This window comes from Diabrotica undecimpunctata, chromosome 2 (assembly GCF_040954645.1).
Source record: "Diabrotica undecimpunctata isolate CICGRU chromosome 2, icDiaUnde3, whole genome shotgun sequence".
NCBI lineage: Eukaryota > Metazoa > Arthropoda > Insecta > Coleoptera > Chrysomelidae > Diabrotica > Diabrotica undecimpunctata.
Genome location: NC_092804.1, coordinates 51,994 through 77,264, shown reverse-complemented (window position 1 = coordinate 77,264; position 25,271 = coordinate 51,994). Strand labels below are relative to the sequence as shown.

Here is a 25,271-nt window from a genome sequence, read left to right as displayed (position 1 = left end):
TTCATTTGGCATCGAAGCTAATGATATTCACGTTATTTAAATCACTTACAGTACAAAAAAAAAGAAATACCAAACTAGAAACTTATCAAACAACGAGTTCAAGATTTACTTACTGTATGAAGTTGTTTTTCTTCTTCTTCTTCCTTTATAAAAACAGTTTTGCTTGTTCACTGGTGGGCTATTGCCTCTAGGGAAGATTGTCCCTCTATTTCCTGCAAGGTCGGCTGATACTTCTACCACTTGGAGATTTATTCCGTTATATTTTAACGACTCGTATATCTGTCGTTCTACTGATGCGATGGTTCTGTTGTGTTTTTCTGTTTAGTGTCGGTTCGTTTATACCCTGTACATTACATTTTATTCTGATCTCAGAGTGTTTCCTGTAATTCTTCTGAATATTCTTATTTCTGCACAGCCTAACATTCTTAATATTGGGTCCTGTTTCTAATGCATACATTATTATTTATATCATAATACAGCCTTATAGATTCTCTATTATATCTCACCGTTAATAGGTGGATTATATCCATATAGTGTTATTAAGAGATCCGACTATTCTATTAATTTGCTCTTTGTGATCATTTACTTCTTTTTACCTTCTTTATAGCTGGACAGTGCAATGACTAGGTACTTTATTTCCATTACTTGTTCAATGCTAACTTCATCGACTTACAGTATACATCTTATTATTCTAATAGTTTTTTGACTTAAAATCGTCATGTTAAATTCTTCTGATCTTATATTATAAACGGTGATTATCGGTTTAATTCGGAGGCGAAGATAGATATTATTGTTAAAGAATTTTTGCGCATACAATATATAAACAAAATATTTAATAAGCAATGTAAAATCGAAATTGGAAGATTATAATATAAAATTAATCCGTCTCTCATTTTGTAAATATATTTATATAAAACAAGGACGTTATTTCTCGTTGCTAGTGCCGGACTAACTAAATGACATTGCCTAACCACAGTCAAGCTGTGTTGACAACATGATCCCACTATTTCAACATTACCACTATCGTACCATATTTTAGTAAAATAAAGAAAAACGTATGAATTTTAGAAATTAGACTTTTATAGTTTAAATTAGTTTATAACATTTTTATTTAAATCTAAATTTAGATATTAGGAACTTGTTATTCATTTTGTTTTCTATTTTTGATCTAGTTGTTCCGGATTAAACCGCTGCCTGTTTTAGTAAGTACATCAACAAATTACTCACTGGTGCTGGTGCGATGTGCTTTTCTGTTTTTTGTCATTTTCCCTCATTCATTCTGTACTAACTTAGAGTTATTGTTTACGAAATCAGGTAGTTTAGGATCATTCGCATGTTTTTTGTTTAACTCACTAGTTATTAGTAGAGTTGATCAGTTTTCCCTATTCCATAATTAGTTTGAATTCATGTAAGAATATTTTAACAATACCTATAAAAAATGAAGCAGAATACATCTAAATTTTAAATCGTTAATCAGAAAGAAACATAGAAGATACGTACTTTAAGTTTAATTTACCTGCCAAAGTCTAAAGATTTGTATTTTAACATTAAAGCAGAGTAGGATTGCTCACTTTTATTAGGATTCCGCCTTGCCGAATTTAACACCGATCAACTCCAAAGTGGACATTCAAAATCTTATACTAATTCGGATACGAATGAAAAAATCCACCGAAACATATTGAATGACTATTGATTAAAAATGCGTGAGATAGACATAGTGCTTACCTCAACTGAGGGTCTGTATAAAATTTCAATGAAAAATAGAAGAAATGAAATTCTGAACATTCTAAAGACATCTCTTTTGTATCATTAGTAATAGCTTCATCATCATTATACTTTCAAAAGTGAATAACAGTTTAAATGAGGGACACATAGTGGTTCTTTAACTCCGAAGCTACCATAAGGTAAAAAAAATCCTTACAAAGAGGAAAAACAATAAAGTGCCAGTATTATTTATTGCAACAACTTAGCAACAAAATATTGTTTGAAGTAAGTAATTTTGCAATAGAGAACACTTGTCTACAAATCTACATTTAAAATTTACATAATTCATGAATTGGTTTTAGCAGTACTGCCTAAATATTATAGATTTGACTCCCAAATATGTTGATCTATTTCCAAAGTTTTGGAAGAGATTTTTTTGTAACTTGAAAGTAATCAAAAAAAACTTTTACGTGAAAAATCCTTTATAAAAGGTATATACAGTGCTAGTCAAAAGTCCGTTCCCCCGTAGCGTGAAAATTGGAGGAAGGTAATAAACGAAATAGGCTTCTCAACTAGTCATAAAAGGTGACGTAATAGGGACAGATGACGTTAGAGCGCCACTGTGACAGATGGTAAGGTATAATTGGGACCTTATGGCAAGTGATACTTCGTTTAAAAGGTATTGAAAATACTTATTCAGTCATAACATTTGTGTTTGAGTTTAAGCTCATTTTGATGAATAAATTAAATAAATACTAAAATTATAGCTTCTCATTTAATAAATATTTAACAATCAGTTCTTATAGTAAGTGTTCAAAATATGCTTCATCTACTTCCTGACAGTAATGCATTCTATTTCTAAACTCTTGCCGTACTCGTTCAAATGTGTCGGGGGAAATTGCCCTACATTCTTCAACAATTCGTTGTTTCAAAATGTCAATATTGTCGGGTGCTGTAGCGTAAACTTTAGATTTCAAGTATCCCCACGAAAAAAAATCTAATGGTGTGACGTCCCATGACCGAGCTAGTTATTCTATCATACCTCGTCGTCCAATCCATCTACCACGATATTCCTCATCTAGGTAACGTCTTACTGCACCATAATGGTGTACAGAAGCACCATCTTGTTAAAACATTATTTCCAAGTTGCCGAATTCATCTAGATTATCTTCCAGAACTTCAAGTATTAACGGTTCAATTGCATTTTGTAACATCACCAGATACACTTCACTGGTTACGTTAGTATTGAGAAAAACTGGCCCAACTTTGTGGTTTCACTCGAATACCTCACATTGTGTTGTGTTACCATTTCCATTGAGAGAAAAAGTACTTTCGTCACTAAAACAAATTGGTTTTATGTAATCGTGCTGTTAGTTATTTTTATTGGACATATTTTCACAGAATTCTAGTCTTCGGTCAGGGTCATCATCTGAAAGTTGGTCCACAATTTTTAATTTGTATGGATGAAATTTGTTTTCAGCCAACACTCGGTGTACTGTCTTTTGACTGATTTCATAGATAGATGTAACTTGGGCTGTAGAAGAAGTAGGGTTTACTACCAGTTCTGAAATTATGTAAATTTTTTGTCATGACTAATTGTTGGTCGACTAGATCTTTTGACATCTTGAACACTACCTGTTTGTTTAAACTTCCGAAGAAGCTTCCTCAACTAATCTCTCGATGTAGGGCGATCGAGATACCTCTTATTAAAAAGACGTTCCGCTGCATGGAAATTATTTCCACATTCACCAATTATTAACACAGCTGCTACTTTGTCGGCTACAGTACGTAACATTCAGCCCTTGTAGAAATTTAAACGTCTCGTTTAAGAAAACTAAGAACAACTAACTAAAAACAATTTGATTATACTTGTATTGACTAAGTAACCTAAGTAGAAACAGAAACTACATACTGAGCTATAAACGCTTTTGAAAACTAAAATCAACTAGAGAGTTGACAAACGTCAACTTTTTTGACAAATAACCAAAGGCGGACGTTAGAATTTTTCTTAATTAAATGCCAAACTAAAATGTTAGTATTTATTTAATTTATTCGTCAATTCATCTTATATCCAAACAAAATTAGTATGATTGAATAGGTATATTAAAATAATTGTAGTTTCGCATTTAATTAATAAGTATTCTAACGTTTGCCTCTGGTTAATTGTCAAGAAAGTTGATGTTAGCGTAAAAACAATTAGGGAATTGAAAAACGTCAGCTTTTTGACGAAGCTTTTTGACAAACCCCCGTCTTTAACTAGAGACGGGGGTTTTAATACTTATTAATTAAATGCCGAACTACAATTTTAATATTTATTCGATTCATTCATCAAAATGAGCTCACTCAAATAAAATTAGTAAGGATGAACAGGTATTTTTATTACCTTTAAAACGAGTTATCACTTGCCATAAGGTCCTATTTAAAATTATCTGTCACAGTGGCGCTGTAACGTCATCCGTCACTATTACGTCACTTGTTATGACTAGTTAAGAAGCTTCTGTCTGTTTATTAAATTTTATTTATGTTATAAATGTTTATTATTTTCCCTCCAAATTTCACTATTATAAGTATAACCGTTCAAAAGATACGAGGGGGGAACGGACTTTCGACTAGCACTGTATATTCTAAAAATACCCTTTCGAGTTACATCTCAGAACGTACTAACAAGTCCATCATCAGTGCAGTTACCAGGTACACATTAGTGAAGCCACTACATTTGTAAATAGAAACCTTTTAATGATGTTAACTTAATTAATACATATTGGTCTATTAATTTAAATAATATAGTTTTGAACAGATTTACTTGATCACAACACAAGACTATCTAAGGTTGTTAACCCAAGAGAAAATGTCTCCATGGATCATGTCTCCATGGATCATCAATAGCCCATAGAAACACCTTCTCTTGTGTTAGTAACCTCTGGTAGTCTTGCATTGTCATGAAGTAAATCTGTTCAAAACTACATTATTTAAATTTATTGACAAATATTTATTAATTAACAAAGTTAACATCATTTAAAGGGTTTTTTAACCACTTATTTAGTGACTTATGTGTACTTGGTTACTGCACTGATGATAGAGTTATTAGTCCGAAAACGTTCCCTGAAGTAACCCGAAAGGGCATTTTTGGAATTATATACCCTCTTTAAAAGAAAAAAAAATGGTTTTATGGTTCATGGTATACAGCCAGCTACAGAAATATCATTTTCCTTGTTAATTCCAAAGTAATCGGTAATTAAAGGTATTTTGAGGACATTATTATAAAGAGATAATTAATACATTGCTAAGTTGGAATAAGTGTGGAATACGTGTTGGAATAATTATATTGAGAGAGTTGGTAGCTATATTGACCATTAAAATATTTTTATCGAAAAGTAACTTCATACTTATTAATACGAGCCAGCGTAATACGATATTAAGCCCCATATCCTTTCTCTTATTGTGCCGTCTGCTTTTAAAATACTTGCCATTATCGTTGTGTCGTTTCATTCATGAATGTCTTAAATTATGCTTCCATAATAGTATTGTTTGCTTTATGTATAGCTTTTTTCTAATTGTATGATTTTAATGCTACAATTTTTGTTAATTATTCCTCCCCATTTTTACAAGAATTTATTTAACTTCCGTATGAGTTTAGTTCTTCATTGCACAATTTTCTATATAGAGAAAATATATTTTAAAAATTTATAGCAAACATAGATATTACAGAGAATGAAAAAAACAAATGTGATCATAATTTGGAACTTTTTGGGCGATATTAACTCGCTCGATTACCTTTTTTCTTTTTTTTATCTGTAGTCTTTCGTATTTTTATCTGTAGTCTTTTTAACATGTCCCATATTTATGTGTGCCCTGAGAAGTTTAAGAACTGAAAAAAAGTTCAAATTGTAACATTTTTTTACCTATAGCAGGTCCAGAATGATTGCCATATCCTGACCAACCTTATGATATTCCCAAAAAATTGATTCATACATTCGTACATTCTTTTTTGTTTCTGGAACATTTTCCACATCAATCGAATAACATTATTAAGTTGTGATGGAACCATTTTTTGTTATATGATCTGAGTATTCTCCTGAATTTTCTACGAAAGTGTATTTAAAAATTTTTAGCCTGAAACCTTCCTTTTTGTATTGCTTCATTGGAAATGGTTAACTTGTTTTACGAATGCCATTTTTTTCCTTATTTTACATTCTCATTAACAATAATGCGGAATTTATATCTACAGCAGGAAAGTGTTTCTGTGAACCATTTCTAGTTCTTGATATTAATTCCTCGAAATCCTCCTGAAAATTTTTGTCATTGAGAGACTAAAATTTTATTTAGTTCCTTAAAATCTATTTACCAGCTTGAATTTCTGTTTCCTCCTTCCTTATATGCGAGAGTTAGTGGAGTAGCAAATGGACTAAAATTTTTCAATAAATTTGTCTTTAAAAGCTCTACTATATGATGGTTTATTTGTCTTCAATGGTGCATCTGTATGGACGTTTGGAGCAATACTTTTTTACAGTAATATTTATATATATATTAATCAAAGTATCCCTATCAATTCCATCAGCCATATAATTTTCAAGTTGAAACATATATCATATCAATCATAATCTTTGTATATATTGACTTGTTTATTTGTATAAGAAGAATCTCAATCTTAAGAGCACACTCTAATAAGGAACTATTTATGTATCTGCTGTACAAATGGTTCAAGTATTTCCATTTTCATTGGGGTTTTAATCTTTTTCTAATCTTGTGCATTTACTCTCATATTTCTATAACAATTTTTTTTTGATACAGTGAAACTTTCCACTAGCAACCACCATCAGTGAATCAAAAGCTAGTCAATAAAAATGATTGGTCGTCTAAGAAAGAACATAGTATAAAAATAATGCAACTGATAGGCATTTTACTTCTACAAATATAATTTAGTTTATTGTAATTTCAATTCATTAGAAATATAAACAAACAAAATGACATCAATTTAAGAAATTTAAGGATAGGTTGCATACTGTATAGTAAAATTTTTATTTTTTAAAGTAATCGGTAATTAATGATTGCTTCATACTTTTTAATTTCTGCTTTTTCTTCGTTTTACTTCTAAATTATATTTTGGTATTTTACCAGGACAAAACTGGTTCATATTTCTATTCTTTTCTGTGGCTATTTATATTTATTTATATAATATCGATAAACAGGAAAACAGGGAACCTATGTATTTTACAAGTATTGTTGTTGAAAGTAATCTAATTATTTATGAACTTTGTCTGCAGGTGAACGTTGTCCAAAGTTTTCTTGTTCTAAATCGTGTTTAAACTAACTTAATTCGTTAATACTATTCCAGTTTAAATCATAATATTTTTCTAACAATTTATTAGATCAACTGCTTTTTCCTGTTTTACTCGTACACTATATTTTGGTTATATACCAGAAAAAAACTGGTCCATATTTTAATTCTTTTATGTGACTATTTATATTCATCAATATGTGTCGATAAATAGATAATCAGTTTATTTTACTAGTATTTTTGTTGAAAGTGAACTAATTATTTATGAACATGTCTGCAGGTGGATGTTTTCCAAAGGTGACTTGTTCTTAAACGTATTTAAAATAACTTAATTCTTCAATTTTTAAAAAATCAGATTTACATTTTATTAAAAGATTTAAAATTTTTGTGTACATTTGTTCTCAAATTGTTCTTATCCGAAAGTAAGGTTTCTAAATCTCTGAGACTAACACATGATTCAAATAGGCTTGGTATATCCGACACTGGAAAAACTTTATATATTTATTTTTATATTTTTTATTCTAAAATTGTTTAGCTCCGTTTGAAGGATAAAATGAGAGGATTAAGCCGTTAAAGAAGGCTGTATTGTTCCAAACGATTCAGTTTACAAACAAATACCAATAGATAAAAGTTTATAAAGGCTCTAACTAATAAAAACCTAAAAAATTAAATATTGGCGCTTCGTCGGTTGTTATAAGTTGTTATATAAAACAACATTCATTGACGTAAATGTTCATAAAAAAGTATTTAATCGCAACAATTTTAGTTTTAGCGCAACATTAAAAATTCACGTGTAACACTTCATAACTTTAGGTGTGCTGTGCATAATAGATTAACTTATTTTTACCGCTAAAATGGTGGTATAATTTATGAGCAATATTTTTATGATGGCCTTTTGTATATCGTCTATTAAGTCTATCGTCTATTTTATATCGCTACTAATGCAAAATAATGTGGACGTAAAAATAATTTCAGGCTCAGCTTCTAAATTTGTATCATAGTTTTGTTGAAACGCAACAAAGAACATATCGAATATTGTGCTATTGAATCCTCAAGACCACTCCACTCCTTTTTTGTTCCAACTGGCCGGTACTAAATCCTAATTTCGGACGCATTAGGCACGTTACCGTTATTTTTTCTTTTTTTTTTTTTTTTGTTGATAATGCAATGAAGGTGGACGGATTTATATCAAGGATAAAAAATAGTTGCCGCAGCTGAGATTGCCGAGACTTGAAGAGCGGTTTTAGGAAGTTAGGGTCTATTTGCTTTTAGACCAGGATATTAAACTTTATGCTTTTTACTTATGTCTCTAGGGTTTATTTTTTGAGATTTTTCCCTTTAGAAAGCATTGAGTTTGACTAATGAAAAGAGATAAATTAAGAAATTTAAAAGTGCGTAAAATCGTTGAAGGTATTAATCAGATATATTTAATTAAATTTTTGTAATGATATATTTTGAATTACAATACGTTTTAGTGCATTTTATTTAAATACGACGGTTCTTATGTGGTACTTCTCCAATCGTTTATTTGTAAGTCTTGTTTGATTTAAATCATCTTGTAGCATCCTTGCAACAAACTGCCCAAGACATTTACTACAAAAACTGACAGAAATAGATTATAACCCAACAACATGCTAGTTAGTTTTGACTTCAACACAATATTCACTAATGTGCTTCTGGAATAACCTTAAACATAATACGGCAAACTAAAAAAAAACGATTTTTATGAAGAAGACTTTGAATTAGACATAAGATCCCCAATAGCTCCATTTATCATCATCATAATTGACTTGACAATCATTTTTGTGGAACAAGACCTGCTCGCAGACAAGTCGCCACTTCGGTCGATTCCTCCTCCATCTTCTTCAAATCAAGCATTTTAATGGTTTATTATTTCTTCTCGTTTACAGAAGCTTAAACGTGCGCTAGCTAGTACAAATATGGACTTTTTCTATCATATTAATAATGATCCTGATTTTTTGACAGTCGTTCTTACCGAAACTTAAAACAATTTATTAGTAAAACATTTTCAACTAAAAAAAGTAAAAAAAAACTGCCGAATAAACACCCGTGACCCTTACAGATCTAATCTTTCTCTTATTAAACACATTGCAGATTCCACTAAGGATCCCGATTTGTTAAAAGTATATAAACAATAAAAATTTGAAAATAATCGGCAATTACAAATTGCTAAAAAGTCAACTTACTGTAATTGTATTACTAATTTCAATAATAAACCTAAGAACTGCTGGAAAATAGTAAATTTAGAAAGAAACAACACACGATCCAGTTCGGTTCAACCTGTTATATCTCCAGACGAAATAAATCAATTTTTTACTACAATTGCAGAGAATATAATTACATCTCTTTCGACTATTAATATCGATGTCCTCTTCAATTATAGAAATTATCCTTCTCCGGCAAGTCCTTTTTTTCGTCTCCGTTGTGGACGAAGAGGTCTCTCAAATAATAAAGTCTCTTAGTAAGTCTAGTTGTAGGGACGTTCACGAAATTAATAGCAAAATTTTAAAAGAAACTTAGCAAATATTTTTCACACTTTTCACTCATCTTATTAATTTAATTCTATCAACTGGAGTATTTCCAGAAGTACTAAAATACTCAAAAGTACTACGGATCTCCAAAAAAGGTGATCCCTTAAAAACCTATAATTACAGACCCATAAGCATTGGTTCTCCTTTTGAGAAACTGATTGAAAAGGTTATAAAAAAACAATTTCGTTCCTATTTTGAGTCAAATAATTACTTTATCAACTCACAATATGGATTCAGAAGTGTTCGTTCTACTACGCAATAATAGAACGAGCACTTCTGAATCGTTCACAATCGAACGCGGTATTTAATGTTGTGAGCGAGGTGATTGAAGTGCTTTGCGACTTGTCGAAGGCTTTTGATTGCGTTTCACGCGACATTTTGCTTCACAAATTAAACTACTCTGGAATCAGAGGTATCCCTGATAAGCTTATAACTTCGTATCAATGTGGCAGACACCAGGCGGTTGTGTCTAAAGGGCATCTCTCCGATTTTCTATCTGTAAAATATGAAGTCCCGCAAGGTTCGATCTTAGGACCTCTTTTGTTTATTATTTTTGTCAAAGATTTGCCTAAATTTATATCTCCGTACAAAACCATACAATTCGCAGATTTTACAACATACGTTATATCAGGAAAAAATAATGATTTAAAAATGTCTCATGAGGAAGTTTCTACTAAATCTAGCCTATGATTTGCTGCAAACAAACTAAAACTTAACTCTGACAAAACGCAAAATTTGGTGATATCTGCAAGTAATTTACACAATGATCCAGATAGCAAAGAGACTGTTAAACTATTGAGAATAAGCATAGATAATCGACTCAACTGGTCGGCTCAGATCTCATAACTTAAGAGAAAACTATCAATGTCATTATTTGTTATTCGCCAACTAGCAAGGGTTGTCAACTTTGAAACATTACAAATGACATACAGTCGGAAAAATGAAAGATTACCCATAAACGACCATATCAATCACTTATTTTGTATTTGCTGTCTTTTTCTATAACAAACATTTGTTATTTATAGAAAAAGATAGCAAACACAAAATAAATGATTGATATGATCCTTCACGGGTAATCTTTCATTTTTCCGGCTGTATTTTTCTTTATTTCACTCTCACTTAAGCTGTGGTGTAATTATATGGGGCAATGCACCAAATGCACTTCAAATTTTTAGAATGCAAAAGAAAGCTGCCAGGATTTTAGCAGAGGTTAGTTATCTAGAACACTGCCGACCTTTCTTTATCAAATTCAAAATTATGCCGCTACCTACTCTGTTGATATTTCAAGTGCTAACTGAAATTCACAGAAAATGGGATCATTTAATAAAGCAGTCTTATGTCCATGTTCACAATACGTGAAACTGTCACTACCTACGAACAAATCACTGTAGATTAAGTCTTTCAGAAAAAAATTGTTTTAATTATAACTATTATAATATTTTACCAAAAAGTATTAAACAGCTAAGCTAAGCTAAGCTAAGTAATATTTTCTAAAACATTGTTTTTACTGCTCAGAAGAATATGACTCATTGCAGAACATCCACTGAACTGCTTCCCGTAACTTTGCCATAAATGTTTTTCTGTTAAATAGGTGTTCTTGTTTGTATATATTTAAGTTATGTTGTATATTATAATAAACAATATTTGTATGTTATGGAGTTAAATAAATACTCTACTTTACTTGTGATCCTTAGAATCTTAAGATCTTCCACATCATCAAACGTGGTCGTCATATATTTGTTCTGCCCTCTGGTTTTGAGCAATGTGTCCAGCCTTTCTTAGTCTTAGCTCTTTAATAAATTTCACAATATCTGAATCTGTATATAGCTGGTATAATTTAAGGTGATATCTTCGACGCCATAGACCATTTTTAATTATCGCCTCAAAAATCGTTTGAAATATGATTCTCTTAAAGATACCAAACCAAAGTAGTCTTTTGTTATTTTGGATAAAGTCCATATTTCAGCCCCATATATCAATTCGGTCTTATTAACATTTTGTAAATGTTACGCTTCACTGAACGTTTTAGGTTTTTATTTCACAAATAATTTAAAGACCATGGAAAGATCTATTTGCTATTGCTATGAACTTTTTTACTTTGTGCCTTATGTTTGTTGTATTTACTAGCGGTCTAAGACAAATGTGAATTCTTTGACTTGCTTAAAGTCATTCTCTGTTAAAAATTTTGAGGGCTTTTAGCAACCAAAATATATTTGTCCAAATTAACAAGTCCAACTTCTTCGACACGGTTCAATGCGCAATCCCGAAGTAATTGGTTAGGGTTTTATTGACAATCAAAGAACGTTAACTTAGCACAAGAATTAAAGAATTCGAGTAATGAGTCATGAAATGTTTGAATCTTCGTGTTTTTAACTCTGAATAATATTATAACTTAATCTTATAGCCACCCACAGTAAAAACACTACTCGTGAAATAGATTTTTGAACACCAAGTAAATTGCCAGAGGATGTCACAATTCAAAAACGATTTATTTACTGTATGAGTTAGTCGTGAAGCAGTTGATTTTTGATGTCATTTATCAAAAAAATATCCATGCAAAATATCCATGATACCTCCAATTCAATTCAACATTTACAGATTTTGTTTTAAAATACTTGTTTTTTAACAAAGCTTAATAATACTTGTGAAAATACCTATAGCATTTTATAAAACTCTACGTTAAGATTATATTTCTGTCTTTTTTTTTCAGATATTTGTTAGAGCGCAGTTTGATTATGATCCATTGGAAGACGACCTTATTCCATGTGCACAAGCTGGTATTGCCTTTAAGACTGGTGATATTCTTCAAGTAAGTTGCTATTTAATACATATCGAGTAGCTAATGAACACGATCATTTTTAAAAATATCTAAAAAGTGACGGTCCAAACCTCATAATGAGCCAATAATTGATTTTTGTATCTCATTTCATTTTCTTTTGCCTTTATGAGCCAAAATTTCTTTTTTTTTTTTTCTTTATGTAAGATGCTCTTTACGACTTATATTTCATTAAAGGTTCAAAAATGGATAAAATAATCAAATGCCTACCATCACAATATGATTTATAGTATTCTACTACCTACGAAAAGTTTTGGTAAAAAGTTTTAGAAAAAAAATTGTAAAAAGAAAAGACATGTGGGCTAAAATAGTCGTTGTTGGAAAATTTATTATAAGTGATTATTTTTACGAACCAAAAAGTAGAAAAGCATAAAATTAAAAAACACCTCGTAAAAAGATATCAAGGAGTTTTTCAATGATCATCAATGCCTTATTTGCTGTGAAGAAGCGAAACGCGTACGTCGTTTGCTCACGATGAGGCAGCGACTGTCACGGTATTCTTGAGCCAAGGGCACGGAGTGACGATTCGTTGCGTTGTGTGATTCGTTTCGAGCGTCAACTTACCTCCAGCCTTATTCGATTCGATGACACTGCCAGGCGGGGAGTTTGACTCGGGCGGTATATCTGCCAAGAATAATGCAGGTATCCTAAGGCTAGCTCAGCGAGGACAGAAACCTCACGTAGAGCAAAAGGGCAAAAGCTGGCTTGATCCTGATGTTCAGTATGCATAGGGACTGCGAAAGCACGGTTTATCGATTCTTTTGTCTTGGCGAATTTTCAGCAAGAGGTGTCAAAAAAGTTACCATACAGATAACTGGCTTGTGGCGGCCAAGCGTTCATAGCGACATCGCTTTTTGATCCTTCGATGTCGGCTCTTCCTATCATTGCGAAGCAAAATTCGCCAAGCGGTGAGCTGGCCATATTCTGGAGCTGGTCTATTCACCCAGAGACAGGGAACGTGAGCTGGGATTAGACCGTCGTGAGACAGGTTAGTTTTACCCTACTGATGACTCGTCGTTGCGATAGTAATCGTGCTTAGTACGAGAGAAACCGCAGGTTCGGACATTTGGTTGACGCACTTACTCGAACGGGTAACGGTGCGAAGCTACTGTTTCAAATGCTCTCCGTGCTCTTACTTTAACTTTATTCAGAAGTTGTCAAATTTGCCAGCTCTCATACAATATGAATGTGAATATTATAGGAAATCTCCCCTGTTAGACGTTATCTTCGAGGAGATTCCATACTTTACGGTAGAAATTCTGGCTGTGATTCAACTAGTTTTAAATTTCGAACCTGTGAACCATCCTGTAAAAGCAGAAGGGGTTTTGTGTAATGTTCTGGTTCTTGAAATAGTAGACTATTGTCTATTTTCTATTCTAATAATTATTGTATATTATCAGATGGAGTCCCGACACTATCAGGTTCTTCGTTCATGCTCAAAGTTTTTAAATGATTTTGGGATAGAAAGATTTTTGCTATGTTCGACAGACGGATAGCTAATGGTAAATTGGGATGCTGCACAGTATTCTTGGTTCTATGCTCTTAATATGGGTGAGACAAAAGTAAAAATCTGTAACGTGATCTGCCGGTTCCCTTCATATCGATGGTATCGCATAGCGTAATCGGTGTTTTGCACCTTTCAACCAAGCTGTTAATAATGTTAGACAAGTCTTAAACCTATATGAGGGACCATGACTTATCTTGATCTTCTACTCTGAGTTAGTAAGCTCTACTTACAAGTAGGGTTAGAGTTTCTTTTTAGTGGTTTGAAGATTAGTTTCCCATACGCACAACTATAAATTGTTATGTATGTAGGGGGCCTAGGCAGTGTGTGAATGTGTTTTGATAAGTGAATCAGAGTTATTTTTAGTTTTTAATAGGTAGTCTAATACTAATTAAGTCAGCAAAACATCTCAAACCACTGCCACATATTTGATAATATTGGCTGCAGTCACTTATGAATACAATATCGAGTATTCCAGTAATTCTATTAAATTAAGCAGTGTATTGATCAAGAAATTCTGTTTCTAATAAAGGCATAACTGTATTTATATACCACTGCTACCTTATAGTCTCAAAATATTTAAATAGTTGTTCCAATTAGAATCAACGTCTATGTCTCATTAAAAGTTACTTCTGTAGGCCGAAACACATATCAATTGTTTTTAGACTCCATTATGTCATCATATTCCAACAAAACTCACTCTCCAACTTTATCTTAATTTCTCTTTTACCTTATTCAACTCAAACTAACATTAATTAGTTTTGAGTATAGTCTAAATTGTTTCAATAAACGTATCGCTACGGAGTCGGATCCCTCCTTTAATGAAAGCAGAATGTCGTGGGACAAAGTTTTTGTAATAAAGTTTATTTGTCGTAAAAAGTCCTCCGACTCTCCTTGGGACTACATTCAAACCAATTTTCCAGAAAAACTTAAAATGTACCTAATTTAATTTTCTTTTGTCGTTAGTCGGATTTTTAAGCGAATCTGGCGACGGAAAATTTTGTGAAGAACTAGTGAAAAGGACGATTTGGATTAAAAAAAAAAGGATTTTTGGAATATGTGATAATACTTGACAATGAAAATCCAAGAACGTGTCAAAGAGAGTATTATTGTTTGGTATTTTTTTTTAAATATCAGAATTATGCTTTTCCTTGTGGTGCCTATCTAGTAAGTTTGTACTTTGTTTTACTCGATGAAATGCGTTATCGCTGCCGACAAAACATCTTGATGTTAGCAATTTTTTGACAATAACAAAATTGTCTTTACAAACAATTCTTCATTCCAAGCCCCTTAAGTATTTCAAATTAATTGCCACTTAAGTTGATCACTCGTGAGTAGGATTCAAGGTCGTGTTTCTTTTGACCAATTATTAACTTTGTGAACATCTATTTGCTTTGGTTTTTTTTATTATGGACACAAATATTGATCTAAGCCAATCTTCTGGCTAGTTTTTCGTATCATATTTTTTGTTCAATAGCAGTTTGTTTTATTTCTATTATTTAATCTTATTTTAAACTAGCTGACATGGCGAACTTCATACCACATTAGAGTTAATAATATCTCAAAGTTCAATATCTAAAAATTACCCAAAAAAACAAAAAAACTTCTCAAAAATATTAGGCATGAAAATTCTTAAATCAATTTAGTGCTCTCTGATAACAACAGTTGGCCTTGCGATTTATTTATTGTCATTGCAAACGGCAAACTTACGGAAAATTGTGGACACTTAAAATCAAATGGCAGGTCCGTTAAAATCATCGGTATCCGTAGGAAAAAGACATCCTTCCTGCATATTTGTCGGCCTTTGCCTCTTATTAGCCTTTTTACATCCAGTGTCATTCCATTTCACATTCTAACACCTTGAAATCCCTTTTAGTGTATTCTAATCAAGTAACTACTACCGCTATCTACAATATTTATTTTGAAAGTCAAAGTTTGTTTATGTTAGTATCTATAAATCCCCTGACCGCGATGGTCACCTGTGAATTGCCTGAAATAAGTGCCCGTACCTTCTAGGGAAAAGCAAAAAAAAGGTAAGAAAATATTTTTCTTATAGAATTATGTATTTTACACAATTAGCCTTTGTTATAATTTAAAAATAAATGAAAAACTCACTGAAAATATCACCTTGAAGGCATATCCACTAGAGTCGACATCATACAATATGTAACTTAGAATTTCACTCTAGTGGTATATTTTATGAGTAGATATAATTTTCAGACGGGTAGTAGGTTTCTTGTTCACATATTTTTTGTTATTTTCTTCAAAGATTTATTTATTTAGGGATTTTCGAGGGCATTTTTTTATGTAATTACCTATATTATTTTAGTGGAAATAAATAAATTTTATTTATTGACATAATATTACTTCCTCAATGATAAATTTTATTCTATTTCAGAAAGTACTTTTTGCCGATGAAGACAACAATAGGGATGAAACACCTTTATGTTTAGTAGAAAATGAAGAATTTATAGGTATTTACAATGATGACATTATTTATGATTTACCAGAAGGTTTAGATTTGGAATGTGATTACAATGGCGAAGAGACGTATTCGCTCGAACATGTAACAGCTGAAGACCAAATTGTTGAAAGTGAGTTAGAAGAGATACAGCCAGAAAACAGTGACGATGATATAGGTGAAGATAAAATTCTATTAGCTCAGCGTATTTTGGCATTTTCATCAAAACACAAAAATCAAGAGAAAAAACCAAAAAATACTGAAAAAAAGACTGAAAATGGTGCAATAATGACAGCATGTATGGGCCAGCAACTTTTCCACAGTTTAGAGGAACAGAAAATATTCATGTTCAAGAAAACAATCCCATTGATTATTGTTTATCACTGTTCACCGCAGATATAATGGATGATATCGTCTTTCAGACCAATTTATATGCTAACCAAAACAATAAGTTGGTTTTTAAAAATATGACTTATATGCTTTCTTGGGCATAAATCAGATATACCAGAATACGGCTTTACTGGTCAAGTGATAATGGCATGAGGATGGACCTTATTGCAGATGCTATGCCTGTTAATAGATTTGAATATATTTTGAGGTTTTTACATTTCGTAAAAAATGATAATGTAAACCAAAATAACACCGACAAATTGCGAAAAATCCGACCATTTTTGGATAAAATTCAGAATAACTTCTTAGATACCACAGATCCAGAGGAATACCAATCAGTTAATAAGCAAATTATTTCACTAAAAGGAAAAATTAGGTATAAAGCAATACTTACTAAAAAAATCTAAAAAGTGGGGAGTCAAAATTTGGGTAAGAGCTGGAATTAGTGAATATATGTATCGTTTTGAGGTTTACCAAGGAGCTTCGGGAGACAGAAGTCAAATTAGTAAACTTGGAGCATGCGCTGATGTAGTTTTGCATCTAACTGACAACTTAGAGAGAATCAATCATAAAGTATTTTTTGATAATTTATTTTACTCACTTCCCCTTATTGAAGAACAGCATAAAAGAGGTATATGAGCGACAGGAACTTTCCGACTGAATCGACTACAAAATTGTAATTCTGTTATGAAAACAGATCAACAACTGAAACAAGAGGGTAGGGGAATTTCATCCGTTGCACGTACTGATGGTGGCAAAATAATTGTTACAAAATGGCTAGAAAACAAGACTCAGTTCTATAACAAAAACAAGGGAGGAGTTGACCTAATGAACCAGTTGTTGGCCCTGTATTCTCTAAGGAGAAGAAACAAACGCTGGTACATAATATGCATTTTGTGGATGTTCGTATTGTAAATGCATGGATTTTGTACAAGAAAAACAGAAATTCAAAAAAAAATCTGCTTGAATTTAAAGCAAGTATTGCCAGAGCATTATTAAATTTGGGAACGCAGAAAGAAAATAAACGAGATAGACCTTTATCTGGTACACCACCACCCAAAATAAAAACAAAATACATGTGCAAATGGTGCAACTTACGCTTCCGCGATTCCACAAGTACATAGTGACCACTAGAGTGGACGGACTATTTTTTGGGTTTTAAGTAAAAAATATAATGTTTTTACACTTACTATACTATTTTCTAATGTTAATTTTTAATATTTCGCAATAAAATAATTTTTCTAAGAAAACAAAATTTTCCTTAAAATTATGCAAGAGAAGGTTAAAATGCCAAGTATTATTTATTTGGCTACATTCATCTGAGGTTGTGTCTTTTCATCATCAAAGAGGTCCTGAATCTGTTTTTGTTTTTCATAAACATCCTGCTACAATTTATCAAATTTTTTATACTGTGTAGAAAAAGAAAAAAAATATTTTCGTATTACATTGTTAAGATATTTTTTCCGATTTGTTTCAGATTATTAGTAAAGACGACCATCATTGGTGGCAAGCGAGGAAAGACAATGCTGCTGGTTCGGCTGGTCTTATTCCTTCCCCAGAATTGCAGGAGTGGAGGGCCGCTTGCGCGGCCATGGAGAAAACGAAACAGGAACAAGGTATTTAAACGTATATTATGCATATCCGTTATTTTGTTTATTCTTCTCTTTATGTCTATTAATTGTTTCATCTAAATGTATGTAGGGGCACGCGTTTTAAAAAAATATTTCACTATTGCTTTCAATTTATAATAGTTCTGGATACTACGTAGGTTGAAACTTATTTTCTAACAAATTAAATGGGCAGAATCATCATTATTATATATATATATATCTATATATATATATATATATATATATATATATATATATATATATATATATATATATATATATATATATATATATTTACATAATCTATAAACGAGTAATTTACATATAATTATTTTCGACGTTACATAAAAATTATCTTAAAAGTAAAATCACATTTTTACAGATTTTAATTTTTAAAAGCTTTTTCTTCAATATAAACTTATCTAAACAAAAAATCCTAATGTCTAGAATTTTTTACAGATTTATTAAAATCACTGAGATTTATTCCTGAGTACGTGGCTAATTAGTTCAATAAACAAAATAAAATATAAAGTAATTCATTTCAGAACGAATCCCTGAAAAAATTTAAGGTTTGGTATGAATATTTCACTAGACTCTTTTTAACTGATAAAACGTCACAGCGACGCCACGTTTCCTACTGACAAAATTCCTTCCTGTCCATGATTTTTCAGCGACATAATTATGACAGATCCGTCACGAAGGTGTCTGGTAATTCTATTGTTGTCAGTTTGACAAACGTCATTAAGGTGTAATTAATTTTGGACGGATATAATAAATCCAGAAGGAAAATCAAGATTTGGATGCCAGTCAGGTAAAGAAATCAAAAGATGGGTTTCGGAAAATGTCCCATTGAACTAGCAGAGATCCAGAAGCTCTATTTGAACACAATGTTCGGAGTTCCTACGGGTGAGAAATTTTACGCTTGAAAGATGTACTACCATAAAGGAACTAGTAAAAATTCTCGAGGATTATGCCTTTAACATGAAAAAAGGCAATGGCGAAGACTATAAAGAGTAGTCTGTAAAGTTAATGTGGAATACTTCAGCAAAAATGGTACAAGAAAAATATTTTATGGAGTATGGCATAAAAATCGATACTTTCACAGATATATCTTTCAAATGTTCAAGATTGGCCAGAGATATTAAGCGGAGGCAGCTTTAAATGTTCAAGAAAAAAGAAAACTCAGTTCAAAAGCATTATCCACCAAAGAACTATTAAAAATCATCCAAAGCTACTACGAGAAAACCCCCTATGGAGCACAAAAAAACTTTTTCACCTTTGCCCTTTTGAACATGTTTGTATAGGCAATAAGGCCGTAAATTGCAAAATTCACTTTTTCCAGAAGGAACTTGATGTTATGGGAGAATTTACCGGCCGAAAAACAACGGCATTTTTTCCAAAACAAATCAAGGTGGTTCGAAAAGTTTGGCGAGCAGCAAATGGCTGGTAAGAAATTCAAGTTGACGAAAATCTCAGAACATCACATGAAGCTGGACCTTCGAGTTCCTAAATCGTATAGGTCAATTATACACAAAATCATGATTTGGTAGAAAACAATGGGCAAACTACACTGCACTATGAAGTTACAAAGAGGCTTGTTTACTAATGTTATTTCTTACATAATTTATATATCTTATCTTGTTCGCTGGTTTTAGCTTCTTTTATTCCTCGTTCCCTTCCAATTTCTATTTGGGATTTACTTTTTTCATTTCTCATGCAAAGCAATACAGCACATTCAACCAACTTACACCTCTAAAGGATTATTGTAATTCGCAGAAAACCTTTCGTTGTAGTAAAAGGCACGGTAAACTGCACTGGACTTCTCCATAATCGTTTTAATCACTTACTTTGTTTAGAATATGTTTGCCTGTATTATCAGTTAGAGTTCATTTGTATGAAATAAGGAGCAAAAATTCAAATGGAATTTTAAATATTATTCATTATTTGGCTAATAATGAATGTATAAATGTAATGGTTAACCTGCTGTACAATTATTTTGTAAATAACATTATAATAGTGTACTTACTGATTATTTAAATTTATAAATCATCATCGTCACTAAATTCACTACCGCTATCATTATGTAAATCTATAATCACTAGATTAATTTCACTAATTTGATTTTCCCGGATTCACCACTCTTATTAATTTTTCACATTAGTTTACAGTTTTGGCACATATTTCTGAAGTTGCAGTTATAAGAGCTTCTGGCCACATTTTCCTAACTGCATCATCACTGTATCCACTGCATCCAACGTGATTATCATAATACGTTTTATATATACCCCAGATGTGTTCGATGGGATTAACTGGCAGTGATACGGCGGCAACCTTAGTACTTGATGTCCATACTTTGATACAATTTGGTCAACTATATAAACTGTTGGTTTTTCATTACGTTTCTAAATTTCTAGTAACTCTGATTAGAAGGCGTATTCCGGAAAATTGGTATTATTTTTAACTAATCATTTTTTATGTTCGGTACTCAATTTTTTGTGAATCACACTACTCCTTTCGCATACAAGTAACCTATTATTTTCATTTTTAAATTTAAATCTTAAATCTCTTAACACTTTCCAAAGGCTAGTCCTTTTAATTTCAGAAACTCGTCTTTCTCTTATATTGGCCAGTAAAGTATCTAAACTGACATTTTGATTGTTTTCACGAACTCCATACAAAATATTGCGAAAATGTTTTCTCTATCAGGTAAGTCAATCCTCCTAAAATGTTTATGAGTTGTTTTCTTGTCTTTGTAATACTCAGTCACAGTAAGATCTTCTTGAGAATCTCTTAGTCTTCATTACATTTTTTAGCTTACTTTCACTTATCCCGAGTGCGTCACAAACGCGTTGATTTATACATAATAATGACTTTAAAGGTCCACCATTGTCTCTTTCCATGGTAAAATATTTATGCACATTTGCAATTAATTCTTTAATATCCAACTTACGTCTAAGCATGATGGTCACTTGAAACTACACGTTTGAACTACAATATACTGAGTTTAGATCAATATGACAGAAACTTTCTAACTATTGTGCTTGAGAGGTAAAATATAATATAACCACTTACAAAGATTTTTAACACATTAAGCAAATTAGCCTAATGACCATTAGGAATGCCAATTGTAATTAAATTGTGTTTGGTAAAAACTTTAGAGATGATTGGAAACCGTACGTAAACAAATTAACATGTTTCCCACAAGTATTTTCATTTGAAAATAAAAAGTTATTTAATAAAAATATGTTTACCAAAACCCTTTCACCCGTAATCGCAGACGTCTTAAAAACGGTACACTCTAACAGATATAATTATGGTCAATCTAACCACCACAATTTAAATTGACACAATGTTCTAGTTTACTCCGAAGTATTTTTTAACAAAAATTAAAAGTGTTATTTTAGTACTTTGTTTATCTATTTTGAATATAAATTATCCTTAGCACGGTAGTATTTGTTTCAGAAAATAGTTATTACAAAATATAACAAATAAATTAAAATATAACAAAATATGCCAAACTATGAACAAGGGTAAATGGCACATATTTATTTTATATCTAAATTTGAGCAAAGTGTTATGGAGAACACTAGTGCAGTTTACCGTGGCTTTTACAACAACGAAATGCGAATTCCGATAATCGTTTATAGGTGTAAGTTGGTTAAATGTACTGTAAGTATTATCTTCCTATTGCTTTTTTGGTTATCACTCTCTAATAGATGTGGTTAAATAAATAAATAGCTCGTATTCTTATTTGTAAATATTATCTTTGATTGCTAGTAATGATAACAGAAATTATTGTGGTGTTAAATATCGTGATGATGATGTTCTTAACGATAAATACTGGTGTATCCATCCAGATCTAGATAATTATTCTAAATTGAAAGTTTTTTAGTGTTTACAATACTTCCAAGCTCAGTGAACTGTTTTAAATTCAAATAGAGCAATTTTTTTTAAATATGTATTTAGTGCAATTATACGTCTTTTCCAATTTTAGTTTGTTATGCAATTCATCTTTTTTAAATCTGTTAGTTTGCTTATAATGTCGTTAATTTTTGTTTGATAAACAATGGGAATGAATGCCGTTCTTGTACATGCTAAACATGCAACCAAATGTTATAATTACAATACAGCGAAGTGACTGTGATAATAAAAAAAAAACACAAAAAATCTAGGATTTACAACGACTTATGTTTATCTCAGTGTTATTTTAAAATAAATAGATAAACAAAATCAGTGACCCAGAAATAACGAAGTAAAGAACCTTCTACAAATTCATATCTATAAAGAATTTGGTCAATTGAATTTTTCTTGGGGAAGCAATACGTAACAAGAAAATGTTAAATTGGATATTTGAGGATGACGGATAGAAATACCTAAATGTTTATCAGTTATGATGGAATAAGTCTTTCTATAGCTAACTCTTTTTTTCTACTTGTGTGTCTGCCTCTCTCTACATTACTTTAACTTATTTTTAATGTTTGTAGTTGCGTGTCTATTATTATCTTTACTGTATGTGTCTTTGACGCATTTATGAGTATAACAAATATACAGATGTGGTGGTAGTATACCATTTAGCACTGGAAGCCATTGTGTTGGAGGTAATTTAGCAATCGTGCAATAGTTTATGCATTAACCTTTTGCATATGAACGCAATTAAATTATACTTGTTTCTAGATGACTATTATATTATTTAATTTCTTAGTAATATTGATTAGATGCTAGTTAACACTTTGTATTATGGATATTTATTATGGTTAAGAGGTGTGTTTTCAAACTACACGTTAACCGTTTTTTGGGAAAACTATAGTTTACGGTATCACATCCTGAGATGAGTTAAGTCAAAAACTCTAGAAATAATTGTGCAACTATTCATTCTTAGTGCAAATGTGTGCATTTTCTGGGAGTACTGATTCCTTTATTAGTTAAAATACGGTATAGTTAAGCCTATTTTCTATTAATCTTGACAATAAGTTACAATAAACAGCTTTTATATTATTTCTTCTCGCCACACTATTGCTGGCACATCTATGAAAGTAGTAGACCCAGTAGTTTTTCGTTTTTTCCAGTTAAAAAGGAAATCAGATTGAATGTAGTTGTACCATACCTAATGAATTTTTGGTTAATATATCAGTTTATCAATTGACTACTGGCCTCTGTGGTAGAACCTTATCGTTCAAAATTAATAGCACTCTATATCTGTAAAAATTACTCTAATGCTTAAAAAAAAGCAATATTAAATATTAGAAGCGGTAAACTCCTAAATTAATAAAAAATTCCCTACGCGTTACGTAACGTACTGATTATATCATTCCCTTTTATACTTCGAAGATTAGCTAAAATCCAATTTTATCGCTCTCTAAAAATATGGAGCAAAAAGAAATATGTGGATTAAAAAAGAACAAATCTGATATCTACGTTTTCGAATTCTTTGCCAAAATTATTCGTAGAGCTTTATTAAAAATGAGCAAAGGTATTTGGAGCAGAATTTGATTTTAATAATGTATTGGATACCCTAAATAAATTGGAGAAACGAAGGTGTATACGGGGAGCTGCAAAGGCATTTGACAAAAGAAAATTAAACATTCTGGAACTTTGATATAACAACTTATTCAAAACGCTTGTAATGAGGTTACACTTATTTGTAAGCGTTAGCTAGTAAGAGTTATTATTATTACATTATGTGATAAGTATTCTTACTCGAGAAATAACTGAACAATTAGCTATTGCTAATTGGTTTCTAGTAAAATCACTAATACATTATCATTACATTACATTATAATGAGAAACCACTATAACATGTTTATGCTGGAATATGAAAATAAAGCAAGCATTGAAAAAATATTTCATATTACCAATCTCTTAGGAATTAGAGTTTCTGTTGATACTAAAAAGAACTCAAAAATCATCATCATCATCATCATCATTTAACCCGGATCTATCCACTGCTGGATATAGGTCTCCCTCAGTCTTTTCCATGTATTTCTGTTTTGTGCTGTTTGCATCCAATTTTTGTCGATCCGTTTTATGTCATCAGACCATCTTGTTGGTCTCTACTTCGATGTCCTTCTTGTCTCGGTCTCCACTGTATTATTCGCTGTGTCCATCTGTTATCCGACATTCTAGCTATGTGCCCCGCCCAGTTCCACTTAAGGGTCATAATTCTTTCTATGGCATCTGTCACTCCTGTTCTCCGTCTTATTTCCTTGTTCGTGATCCGATCCCTACGAGAAATGCCTAACATCGATCGTTCCATGGCTCTTTGGGTAACACAAATTTTATTTCTTACTTTCTTGGTTAGTGTTAATGTCTCTGCACCATATGTAAGTACTGGCAACACGCACTGATTAAAGAGTTTTCTTTTAAGACACATAGGCAGCTCTGATTTAAGACCAAAAATCATCACTTAGTGCAAAAAATACCAAAACTACGGACACACAAGGCACTATTCTGCTAAGCTGTCTAGATGTGTCAAATATGCCGGTAAACTGTAAAATTCAAAGATCAACAATCCAACCCCTGTCCTTTCAACTCTTCCTAAAGTCTAATGTTCTGAGCCTCTGCTTTTCTCAATCTACACAACCAATATACCAGAGTAATAAAACTACAATCACTTCCTTTGTTGAAGACGTAGTAGTACTAGCTGTAAATGGAGTTCCCTTTATAAGCCTCACAAAATCTGCAATATCATCTGGACATACTTAGTGATTGGTATACAAAATGGAAAACAAAAGTAGAAAAAACAAAATCAACTCAAATAACATTTACCAACCGCTAGAACGTAAGTCGTTAACCAGCGAAACCCTTTTTAAACATCGAAACAAGAAAAAGTAAAAATATCAAAAGCAAAAATAGGTACGCGGAACGTCAAAAGCATGTATCAACCTGGTAAAATACATATCATCCTTCAAGAAATGAAAAGAATGAATAAAAATAATT

General features: G+C 31.6%; 1 protein-coding gene across 4 annotated transcripts in view; it reads left to right on the top strand.

Annotated features, from left to right (window-relative positions):
- The window catches only part of CASK (peripheral plasma membrane protein CASK), a 683,682-nt gene that overhangs the window by 632,415 nt on the left and 25,996 nt on the right, over window positions 1-25,271 (top strand). For 2 of the 4 annotated variants that reach the window (XM_072521979.1, XM_072521981.1), the window contains exons 14-16: window positions 1,173-1,202; window positions 12,245-12,343; window positions 18,203-18,341. In XM_072521979.1, coding sequence (XP_072378080.1) covers window positions 1,173-1,202; window positions 12,245-12,343; window positions 18,203-18,341 — 268 coding nt within the window. The remainder of the gene's footprint in view (window positions 1-1,172; window positions 1,203-12,244; window positions 12,344-18,202; window positions 18,342-25,271) is intronic. The other 2 variants (XM_072521980.1, XM_072521982.1) reach the window with 1 other exon arrangement.